This window comes from Choristoneura fumiferana, chromosome 26 (assembly GCF_025370935.1).
Source record: "Choristoneura fumiferana chromosome 26, NRCan_CFum_1, whole genome shotgun sequence".
Classification (NCBI taxonomy): domain Eukaryota; kingdom Metazoa; phylum Arthropoda; class Insecta; order Lepidoptera; family Tortricidae; genus Choristoneura; species Choristoneura fumiferana.
This window is the reverse complement of record NC_133497.1, coordinates 1305145-1317819: the sequence shown is the minus strand read 5'-3', so window position 1 is coordinate 1317819 and position 12675 is coordinate 1305145. Positions and strand designations below refer to the sequence as shown.

General features: G+C 42.4%; 2 protein-coding genes across 3 annotated transcripts in view; both read right to left on the bottom strand.

Moving 5' to 3' along the window:
• LOC141442692 (uncharacterized) overlaps positions 1–3095 on the bottom strand; it is a 35523-nt gene extending 32428 nt beyond the window's left edge. Inside the window, exon 1 of the mRNA XM_074107750.1 lies at positions 1089–3095. The gene's annotated coding sequence lies outside the window, so the exon portion shown is untranslated. The remainder of the gene's footprint in view (positions 1–1088) is intronic.
• LOC141442694 (transmembrane protease serine 12-like) overlaps positions 1–8724 on the bottom strand; it is a gene marked incomplete at its 5' end in the record, with an annotated part of 53432 nt that extends 44708 nt beyond the window's left edge. For both annotated transcript variants that reach the window (XM_074107752.1, XM_074107753.1), the window contains 5 exon segments: positions 3126–3247; positions 3707–3868; positions 4219–4434; positions 6680–6879; positions 8691–8724. In XM_074107752.1, the coding sequence (XP_073963853.1) occupies positions 3126–3247; positions 3707–3868; positions 4219–4434; positions 6680–6879; positions 8691–8724 (734 nt within the window).
• Positions 8725–12675: the final 3951 nt, after the last annotated feature.

Genomic DNA, 12675 nt, shown 5'->3' with positions numbered 1-12675 from the left:
TTCGCCATGTCTGTCTGTCTGTCTGTCGTCGCGGCTTTGCTCATGGATGTCAATGCTAGAAAGCTGTAATTTTGTACGGATATATATGAAAACTATCCCGACAAAATGGTAAAATTAAAAATTAAAAAAACTTTTTTTTTTTGTAAAGTAGGGGCTTTTTTCTCATCCAAACCTATAGTGTCAGGGTCTTATAAATTGAAACCATTAGGGGTTACTAAGACGATTTTTCGATTCCTGATTTGTTTGCGAAATATTCAACTTTAAAGTACAAATTTTCATTAAAATCGAGTTTTAGGGGTTTTTAACTTAAGCTTTAGAGATAAATATTTTGAGAGTTGGTAACTCTGCGCTCGGCCCACGCGTTGTTTGTGACGACGGGCGACGGACGCGGGCCCGCGCACGACCCGTCCCGCGCCCGACCCGCGCCCGCGTTTTGTGTGAAGGCGTCCATATACCGCCATGCAAATACGCCCGTCGCGGGCCAGCGCACGACCCGCGCCCGCTCTCTGTGTGTGTTGCCCTTAAGAGCGATCTCTCATTCTCTTTTATTATGAAAAAATGACTTTCTGCCAAGTTTCTTGTGGCGCATTCTTCGTGGCAATGATGGTCTTTCCGAAAGCTGTAGTTTAAAAAATGACATGTAAAAGTGCTCATTGCGGCCTATTTACTGAGTAAATGAATTGAAATTGAAATTTGATATTTTATATCAATAAAACCAAAAGGACGTTGAATGTAAAGACAATAACGCGACTCAAAACTGTGGGACTGTAAACAATTATTCAGACTTTTACATTAACAACTGACAATTATTAACATTCCCAAAGCACCACAATCGGTTGTGCAACATCTGGTGAACGGATGTGTTGCTTTGAGGATAAACTCTGATTGAATTTGAAACGCGTCGGCGTAGTTTGGTGGTGCTGGTAGTAAAGTTTGTGTGATGTCTGTCGGACGCCAGCGTCTCGTTAACGCCCGCGCAGCGTCGACGCGGCGTCACTAGCGTTTGTCGAACGTCAGCGTCTTGTCAGCGCTCGCACAGCGTCACTGCGACGGACAGAGCGCGACGCAATCCACCGCATTTCAACAGCCTCCGTTGAAACATTAGCGCCAAAGAGAATACACGTAATATTCTGAATTCGGTCACCGTAAAAACTGTGGGATGAATAAATTGTATATCTCATCCCAAGCATTGCTTTTAAGAACACGATCACTGTTATCTCTTTTAGACATATCCTAAATTACAGGATGGTTTTGTATTTCTTGTATAAAAAGTTCAGTATCAAACTAATCTCCTGGCGATGACTGCATTTCTGAACACTGATCATGTGTTATCTGTTATCTGTAGCTCTGACTGACTTTAACTGAGGTGGGGATGGACGCGGCGGCGAGTGCCGGGGGCGCTGCGCTGACGCCAGCATCGGACAGTCGCCACCTGACGTCGATGCGACGCTGCGCGGACGCCGTGTCGATGCTGCGCGGGCGTTAACGAGACGCTGGCGTCTGAAAGACGCCACTGGCGTCGCGGCGTTTACTAGACGACGACGCTCGAAAGACGCTAAGTGGCCCCAGGGCCGAAGGTGGGGGTAAGCACAATCATTGTTTATACAAGTAGTTCACTAATATGGACCTCCGCAAAGTCACGCCTGATCCAACAAATTATTCTAAACTGTGATATCTATTTTACCGTCGTTATACTCAAGGTCTGCAATGTCTCAAAAAAGTCGTAGCATTAAAGACGAACAGGAATGGAATTAATCATTACAACATACCAATAGGCTCGTGTGCTGAGGGGGGGGGGATATCGAATTAGTCCGAGAGCTAGATGATGAGAAAATATAGGACATATTTTTTGTTAATTAAAAGGAATGATGAAGATAATAAAATATATCCATTTAAAGTTCTGCGTGCCAAAGATATCGCATGGCTTAACCTCAAGGGCTCCAGCTTTCGAACTTTGACGCGCTCACCTTAGTCATTTTTTGTCTGATTGACGAATGAAAAAGTTTTTGGTGAAAATTTCCTTTTTAATACATGATTTTTCTGCTGACTGTACTTTTTGTTGACTGTACTTGCATTGCTACCCAAACTACATTTGCATACCTACCAAATTTCAAGTCGATTCATTAACAGTTGAAGAGTTCCGTCCTGCGGAGACGAGCCTGGCCGGACTACCAGGATATTACTACCAAATCTAATAGCTTTAAGCGAGCAAGTCTTGTATATTCTTGTATATATATATACTAGCTTTTGTCCGCGGCTCCGCCCGCGTGGTATTCGGTTATCGCGCGCTGTTCCCTCGGGAACTGTGCATTTTTCCGAGATAAAAAGTAGTCTATGTCACTCTCGGTCCCTTAAACTATCTCTATGCCAAAAATCACGTCGATCCGTCGCTCCGTTACGGCGTGAAAGACGGACAAACATACAAACATACTTTCGCATTTATATATATATAATATTTCAGGGACCTCGGAAACGGCTCCAACGATTTCGATGAAATTTGGTACGTAGGGGTTTTGGGGATGACAAATCGATCTAGCTTGGTCTTATCTCTGGGAATACGCTTATTATCGAGTTTTAGCCCGAGCAAAGCTCGGTCGCCCAGATACTTATTGTATTGTCACGCAATTTGTACATAAGTATACCAAATTCCAAGTCAATCCAACTACTGGAAGTTCACTTGCAAGATTTGATTATAGACAGACAGACAGACAGCGGGACAGGTGAAACTAAATAAAAGCATGTAATAATAAAAAGGAAGCATGCATGGTTGCTCCGATCAGCTCGGCCGACGCCAGTCGACGCGTTGACGTTCCACTTCTATTGCGTAGACATCATATACCTAAGTTTTTTCCATCGGCTATTGCCGTTGCCGCATCGATAGGTACGAGTATAGACAGTGCCTTTAGTGTAAGTTATCGGTTACAAAATACGTCTCGATCGCGTTCGCGTTAAAATCTCAATTTGTATAGAAACACGAACATCCCAAACGTTCCGCTAGAGGCGCTGTTCGTGTTTCTATATAAATTGAGATTTTAACGCGAACGTGATAGAAACGTATTTTGTAACCGAAAACTTACACTAAGGGTACAGACTCTAAGTTGGTTATGGCTGAGGTGTTAACTCACGTCTGACTTATGCGTTTCAGTGTCCATTGCTTTCTCCCACTGTCGGTAGATCTTCCCGAGAGCTATCGCATACTTGCTAGCGGGCTGCAGGCCTTCCCGGTCCATCCAGAAACAATGCGCCGCTGTTAAAGTTGCATGTTAGATCAAAAAGCCGAATATAATGTAGCCTTCAACGGTCAAAGTCACTTTTATCATGATCATATCAGCCGCAAGACGTCCACTGTTGGACATAGGTCTCCCCCGTAGACCTCCAGTTGCTTCTGTTGTTGTTGTCTGTGATCACGGAACTTTAACCAGATCATCCGTCCATCTTGTATGTAGACGTCCTACGCTGCGCTTGCCGATCTGCAGTCACTAATCAAGAACTTTTCGGCCCCAGGGCCACCTGTTCGCCGTTATAATATGGCCTGCCCATTGCCACTGTTATCAGTTTTTAATGGATGGCTTCTGACAATTTTACACAAAAATTCAAGCATGAAGACACTGACAAGATCTTCTAAGTCGCTCAGTAGTGAACTTTGATGACAAAATTCTTGGAAAAATAGTGTGAGTGTGAGCCAGAGAAAGAAAGAGATACTTGCCAGATATGACGACCCTGGTGGAGATCAGAGAGCCGCCGCAGATCTGCATGAAGGGAGTGAAGGTCTTGTCGTAGACGCCTGCGTGCCAGGGCAGCTCGCCGCGCTTGGTTCTAGTGCCATTAAATACCAGCGGCTGGCCAACTGCAGTGGGTGTCCCACAATCTAGGCGTACACGACCACATTGTTAGTATTACCCGAAAGAAAAAAGAGGCCACGTGAGTATCGTCAGTAAAACTTAAATACTAATAAATATAATTGTATTCTTTATAACCTACTAATTTGAAATCATTACCTATCCTTTCTTACTTGAGATTGCAAACGAGGAAATTATTTAGCTTGCAACTTCGTCCTAAAACAATTAATTAACAAACTTTGCAAATAAATCAAGAGCTTGAAATAATAAAGAGACCTATTCCCAGCAGTAGCTAGAGGAGGGAGCGGGGGGGGGGGTACCTAATCTGGAAAAATATGCTTTGTGGAGGTTTTGGTAGCTTGTCGAAATCATTGAATACCCGGCTGGCAGACGGCGACGTGGTCCCAGGTGCCGTCGACGCAGCGCATGTTCAGCAGAACGCTGCTGGAGTAGTAGACGGGGCGGTTGCACTCCGGCACGACCTCCGTACCGTGCGGCTCCAGCTCGTGGCACGCCCGGGTCCCACTTACAACTCCATCTCCAGTTATTTTGCAATAGTAATTGATGCTTGGGTGTGGAGTCAGTCTGCAGAAACCTAGAAAGAAGGTTAAGCTGAGAGCGCCACGTATTTATTTTTGTAAAACCCGAGTTTATAAATGATAAAGAAGTTAAGTTGGTACTTACGGGATCAACAAAAAGGACTGACCCAAGTACCCTGCAGAGCCTAACGGGAGGGAGAATGCATGCCTCTCCCAGGACTCCCAGCTTTCCAGCAATTGTTTCAAGCAGACTCCGGGTAGATGACGAACCCTCCCAACCTTCTCTTCCCCGTAGAAAGCTCCAAGAAGTTTGGGACGTAGAGCTGGGTTTTTTAGCCGGTAAGAGTCCAACACTGTCTGGGTCCTCAGTCTCAAGCGTACCGTCAGTCACGCACACTGAGACTAAGACAACGTGTAATTACGAGGTTTACTCGTGCACATTGATAATTAGCTGTGGAGGGGCGCGCCTTCGTGAGTGAATAGACCTGTATGGACTTTTCCCGACTGCATAAACCACGTATAAAATTTAAAAGATTAAGGGGACTGTTTTACCAATCATTGATCAATTTTATTTGACGGATAAATTTAATCAATGGATTGAACTAAAATAATTTCCTTGCTCACCCGCGACCTTACGATAGCTAAGCTTATGCAAAATATGCGTGTTCCTGCAGTTCCTCCACCTCCACACTGTAAGAACACACACAAATCACACAAACCCATCTATCACCACCACCACACTACACTGACGCGTTTCGAACTCAAACAGAGCTCATCTTCAGAGTGACACAACCGTACACCATGCTACCAGTTGTTAGACTAACGAACCAAACCACCGTTTTAACTTGTCACTGTAACTCCCCAAGTACCCACATACGTTTATGAAACAAAACAAAACTACCCACAAATTATTAATAAATTTTTAACCGTCCTTCAATACTACCTTGATTTTTATTTATTTACTGTCAAGGCATGTTTTATTAACTACCATTGCTGAAATTAGATCCAAGCCGTAGCAAGGGAGATGAAACTAAATTTACCTGCTCATTAATAATAGACCCCATACTGTTGTATCTAATTATCTCCATGCATTCTAAAACATCGAGACGAAACCCCTTGCCACAATAATGTAACAACTTCATACGAATCTGAGTCCGATAAAGAATGATTTAGTTCCAACAAATGTTTGGCAAAATTCGACTTATCAGGATGCTCATTCCTATATGCCGAAACATGCTCTTTAAATCTAGCATTAAAACTGCGTCCTGTCTGACCGACATATACTTTACTGCAGTCATTACAAGTGAGCTTGTATACACCCGATCTAGTTCCTTTATCAACCTTCTCTTTGTGGTTACAAAGTTTAGAGTACAAAGAGTTGTTAGTCTTAAAGGCTACCTTAAACATTGTTTGATTTTAAAATACCACAAATTCTATCAGACAAACGACCAACGTATGAAATGCTACACCTATATTTGTTAGAAGACTGCGATGGTAACACGGCGTAAAGCATGCTATTCACTATCCGTGCCTGCTTCTTCTGAACCAAACTATTGACCATTTGATTTAGTATAACCATTCGACAACGCTATCTGATAAATAGTATTTAACTCTAAATCAAAATCTTCCCTAGAAAGAGGTACAGTTAACAATCTATGTACATAACAACAAAAAGCTGCTAATTTATGCTGCCACGGGGTGATTAGACGATGCTGGTATCACGGCATCTGTGTACGTGGGCTTTCGGTAAATTTTGAACTGGTGTTTTATTAAATCTATTAATTGTCAAATCCAAAAAGTTTAACGAAAAATTTTCTTCTAATTCTTTTTAAATTTTATTTTACCATGTTTGTTATTTAAAACCATTCACAAACAAGTCGAGCTGTCTCATACTTCCCCTCCAGCACCACGCAAACGGTGGTTTGGTTCGTTAGTCTAACAACTGGTAGCATGGTGTACGGTTGTGTCACTCTGAAGATGAGCTCTGTTTGAGTTCGAACGCGTCAGTGTAGTGTGGTGGTGGTGATAGATGGGTTTTGTGTGATTTGTGTGTGTTCTTACAGTGTGGAGGTGGAGGAACTGCATGAACACGCATATTTTGCATAAGCTTAGCTATCGTAAGGTCGCGGGTGAGCAAGGAAATTATTTTAGTTCATTGATATGGACCTCCGCAGAGTAACGCCTGATTCAATAAATTATTTAATCAATGGATTGTGACACAGGGTGTAAATCAAGTAAACAAAAGCAAGCACCTAGTATCTTGGTCCTTAAGACGACATTAACCCAAAACAAAGTACTTACGGGTGCACTGTGGCATAGGTTGCTGCCAAACATTTCTGCCGAAGCAGTATGTGAAGTTACTTCCGACTACTCCGTACCCAGGGTCGCAGGTCACCATCAAAATGGCCGAGTCGTAGACTTGCCCCGGCGCAGCTACTGCCTTGTTATGGACAGTGTAGATGCCATGTGGTGGATACTCGGGCAGCACGCAGCCACCGGTTCTGAGGACGAAAAGTTGTTTTTATAATATAAATATACAACTAGCTTTTGCTGGCGGTTTCGCCCGCGCGGTATCGATTATCGCGCGCTGTTCCCTTGGGAACTGTGCATTTTTCCGGGATAAAAAGTAGCCTACGTCACTCTTTGGCCCATTTTTTTTTATTATTTTCTCAAATAACAGAATACATTGTTTAAAGAAATTATCTGCCAAACTGCATGACAGTTTGTTGGCAGAAAAAAATTAGCTCTCTAACACTGTTCTTAATATAAATCCTTAAAAATAAATACATGCATGTATAAAGGCATGCAAGGGGATGTACATTAACTCCACATCCGCCAGGTCATGTACTTTATCACACATATATAAAGATATACCTATATATAACATATATTCCAATGCTAGTAGAAGCGAACACTTTTCATGAACTGGTAGCACCCTACAAAGTAGAAATAATCTATCATACACCTCGTTACTTTTTTCTTTGGTTCTTTTTTTTACAAGATATTTTAAGAATCTAATTTGTATTTTTTTAATTTTATCTAGGTAAGTTCGAAATGTGCGTCCGTAACTACTAAACCCATACGACAGAACTGAGTCCACCAAAGCGTGGTACACCGTGTACATTGTGGTGCGGTTAACAGCACCGCGCAAATGAAAAAATTTACCTAATATAGACCTCAGTTTCTGACACACATTATTCACGTGGATTTTCCATGACATACTACTGTCCACCGTCAAGCCGAGATATTTGTAGCTATCGACAAAAGACTTTACAATCACAGCCTTGTTTATTTTTGTGTAGGCATTCGTAGCTGTGGCCTAAAATACTAAAATTGGCGTTATTATGATTATTATATGGCGAACGAATATGCATACATTTTGTTTTGCTGAGATTGATTATAATGCCATTGTCATGTGCCCATTTTATAACTTCTTCAAAGTCACACTGAACCTTACTAGACATCGATTGCAAGTCATCACCAGCGAAGACCATGCAGGTATCGTCGGCGTACATATACATTTTACAGTGTTGTACTACATTGCACACACTATTAACATGCATGATGTAGCCCACGGGGCCGTAAACCGAGCCAGTGGCACGCCGTAGACGACGTCTGCGCGCGCGCCGGCCGCGCCGCGCACCACGGTCCGCAGCGAACGGCGCGCCAGGCACGCGCGCAACCACTCGTGCATAGCTTGTATTAACTGCTCGTGCTCGAGGGTGTCAAAAGCCTTCTTGAAATCTATGAAAACTGTCACTACTTGTTTACGACTATCGAGACATTCATTAATGTAGTCAGTAAATTCTGCTAAGGCTGTCGCCGTGCTACGACCACGCCTAAATCCGTGCTGCGCCTCCGAAATTATGTCATTATTCTCAAGGAATTTACCAATTTGGGTCATAACTATTTTTTCGTCAATTTTATTTATTACTAAATAAACATATACCATAAACTATCTCTACGCTAAAAATCATGCCGATCCGACGCTCAAACACACAAACACACTGTCGTATTTATAATATTAGTACCTATTAGCACCTGAAATTTTTTGCTAGTATTAAAAAAAAAGTGACAAAAATGCGATTTTGCTCATTGCGTGAGTAGTGGAAATCCTTTCCTGTATCTAATGAAAGGGATATCATTTCGGTATCATATGCAAGTCTTTTGGGTTATTCGATGAACAACTAATCCGGTCAAAGGCTTTTTCTGGAAAGGGTTATGTCGGTCCTTGTGAGAAAGCTATGTACGATTATGTTATTATTAACGCATTATCTATGCGGCTACGAAAAATACCAAAATTGGTACTTACTCGCTTTGCAAGGCACCAGCAGCCAACCCGCAAACTGAAAAAAATAATTTATTGTATCAGACGTTACTTTGCCAGAGTCTAGCCAGAGTAGATGTTGTTAACACCACCAGGCTTTCTTTGTTGCCTAACATCTGGGAGCATGGTTAATTAGTTTTGTTGCTCTGATGATGAACTCTGGTTGAGTTTGAAACGCGTTAGCGTAGTGTGGTGGTGGTGATATTTGTATTTGTGTGATGTGTGTATCTATATTCTTACAGTGTTGAAGTGGAGGAGTGACACGTTTTTTTGCATAGACATAGCCATCGTATGGTCGCGCGAGAGTGAGCAAAGTAAATTGTTTGTAAGTAGTATCTACGAAATCTGATATAAATGAGTATTGGTAAGAGGTCCAATCAACTGTTTTACCGACACTAATCTGTCCGCGACATTTTTCAAACAATTGCAGATTTTTAGGGTTCCGGAGCCAAAATGGCAAAAACGGAACCCTTATAGTTTCGCCATGTCTCTCTGTCTGTCTGTAGAAAGCTGTAATTTAGCACGAATATATATGTAAAGTATGCCGACAAAATGGTACAATCAAAGTTTAAAAAAAATATTAGTGTACCTCCCATAGACGTAAAGTGGGGGTGTTTTTTTTTTCTCATCCAACCCTATAGTGTGGGGTGTTTTTGGATAGGTCTTTTAAAACCATTAGGGGTTTGCTCAGATGATTTCACGATTCAGTGATTTGTATGCGAAATATTAAACTTAAAAGTGCAAATTTACATAATAATCGAGCGTCCCCCCCCTCTAAAATTTAAACCGGTGAGTGGAAAAATTTGAAAAAATTCTGGATGGCAGTAAGTATATTAAACTTTCAAGGAAAACTATAACGGCTGCGTTTGCTTGAGAACTATTAGTAGTTTATGAGTAAATAGCAGCCTAAGGTATAAAATATACCTAAACTTAGAAGATTACTAATAATAATAATAATAATATCACGGGACAATTAATTAGAAGACAATTATAAAATAAGAAATCCTTAGAAAAATATTACTTAACTTTTTCATATTGGCTACGGAACCCTATTTTGGGCGTGTCCGACACACTCTTGGCCGGTTTTATTGTAAGATGTTTTTCTGTAATTGAATAGATGGTGTACATTATACATGGCATGCCATCCTACGTAAGTTCAACTTATTAAACCGTGAAATATCTTGTTGGAAGTACGATTTTTTGGTAACGCCAGAGACAATTTTGGTAACGCAGGAGACGCCCAAAGTGTCGGTAAAATAGTTGATTGGCCCAAGAACGTGAGCTGGCAAACGTTTTAGCAATACCTACTGACGTTGCTTATTAAACAACGTCAAATCTTGCGTAATACATACTTTACTCGTACTTGTGTTTACCCGCGGCTTCGCACGCGTAGATCATTAGATACAGCAGTTGAATTGAAATTCCAGGATTTTGCAAAATTCCCGTGGGAATAACATCGTGCTCTTTATTGACGTTGCACCCGCGGATGAGATTTTGAGATGGCATCTCGATCCCGTGAGAATATCGAGATCTCAATGAGAGATATCCCGTGAGAATATCTGGATTCCAATTTCATCGAAATCTGTGCAGCCATTCTAGCGTGAGGAAGGAACAAACAAAACTTCACACGGGAATTCCCGAAAATTACATCGTGGTTTTCATTGTCATTGCATTAAAAACAACCATACGAAATCTCATGACTCTATAACGGGATTCGGTAGCCTACATGTTATTCCCGATGTCCAGCTATTATCATACTAAATTTCATCCAAATCCGTCCAGTCGTTTTAGCCTAAAATAATAAAGAACACACATACCGTTTCCTTTTTTATTCTTTTATTGTTGCATGCATTGCACACATGCAATCACGCACGCACACACAGTCACAAACTTTCATATTTATAATATTAGTAGGTAGACGCAGTAGCATTGCTTCTCTCTTCTTCAGCATGATTTCCACTAAACGGATGGATCGAAACGAATTTTACAAACACTTACAACAAATACATACATACATGTCATACTAACAAAGAACTGAATTAGATAAAAGTCGTCCTTATAAAAGCGTATTAAAAATGGTATTGTAAACAATTAGGTATTTAAAAGGTCTCTACTTTGTCGGGAATCAGCAATCTAACCAGCCAGTGGTAAATTCAGAGCACGTAAGTACCTAGCATTTGGGACTATAATCGACGTGGTTCAATGATACTGGCCACTTGTGTTCATAGAAAATTGTGTTCTGAAATTTTGAATTTCGAAGTTCTGCATCGCGCCAACGAAATTTTTAACCGTGGCTATATATACCCCGAGTATTTTGCAGGGAGGTTGGTCGGGGAGGTGGGGGAACGGCACCAGTGTAGCTTCAGCTAGATCTAGGAGCAGACATAAAGCGGCGCAGCCGCCTTCACTAACTGAATGGCCCTCAGTATTTTAAAATTTTATCGCAGCTCTGACGACGTACCTACTAACTCAAAGCGGCGTAGCCGCTTTGAACAATGGGTACCTGCTGCGCCCTCGACATAGCACGGGACTGTCAAAGTAATATAAAGCGGCGCAGCCGCTTTCATTATTGGGCGCCTGCGGCGCCCATATTAGAGCCGCTAGAGCGATGTAATTCAAAGCGGCGTAGCCGCTTTGACTATTGGGCGCCTACGGCGCCCACGTATAAAAGATAACTATCTAAGTAATATTCATTATAAGGCGCCTGCGGCGCCTATATTAGAGCCGTTGGGACGATATAATTCAAAGTGTCCTAGCCGCTTTGACTATTGGGCGCCTGTGGCGCCCACGATATAGAGGATAACTATTAAAGTACATAAATATAAAGCTGCGCAGCCACTTTGATTATTGGGCGCCTGCGGCGCCCATATTAGCACCGTTATGACGATGTAATTCACAGCGGCCTAGCCGCTTGGACTATTGGGCGCCTGCGGCGCCCAAGATATAGAGAATAACTATAAAAGTAATAAAAAGCGGCACAGCCACTTTTATTATTGGGCGCCCGGCGCCCACATTATAGCCGTTAGGACAATATAATTCAAAGCGGCTAGGCCTGCGGCGCCCACGTATAAAGGATAACTATCTAATTAATATAAAGCGGCACAGCCGCTTTCATTATTGGGCGCTTTTTGCGCCTATATTGGAGCCGTTGGGACGATACAATTAAGAGCGGCGTAGCCGCTTAGATTATTGGGCGCCTGCAACGCCCACGATATAGAGGATAACTATTAAAGTACTATAAAGCGCGCTGTCGCTTTCATTATTGGGCGCCTGCGGCGCCCATATTAGAGCCGTTAGGACGATATAATTCAAAGCGGTCAAGCCGCTTTGACTATTGGGCCCCTGCGGCGCCCACGTATAAAAGATAACTATCAAAGTAATTATAAAGCGGCACAGCCCCTTACATTGGGCGCATGCGGCGCCCATATTAGCGCCGTTACGATGATATAATTCAAAGTGGGGTAACCGCTTTGACTATTGGGCGCCCGGGGCGCCCACGATATAAAAGTTATATAAACCGGCGCACCCGCTTACAGTGTTGGGCGAACAGGGGCGTGTTAAAGTCTATGGTTGTGTCATAGCGACGGTTTTTGTTAGTACCTACCTAGTAAATAATGTCACTTCAAGAAAATGAAGTGTAACAGAATGCCCTAATTTACTGAGTTTTCCTTATTATACGAGCTAGAGTTCATCCGATACGCCATATATCTTAATACGGCGCCCACATTAGAGCGGCATGATGATATAATTCAAAGCGGCTTAGCGGCGCCCAATAATAATAAGGCATGATAATAAGTAGATATCAACCGGCGCCACCGCTTTAATTGTTTGAGCGCCTGCGGCGCCCACATTAGAGCGGCTGTGACGACATGTACTCAAAGCAGCATAGCCACTTTGACTATTGAGCGCTTGCGGCGCCCACGACGTAGGTACCTAACGCATGATTGCCATGGTGACAGTAACATAAAGA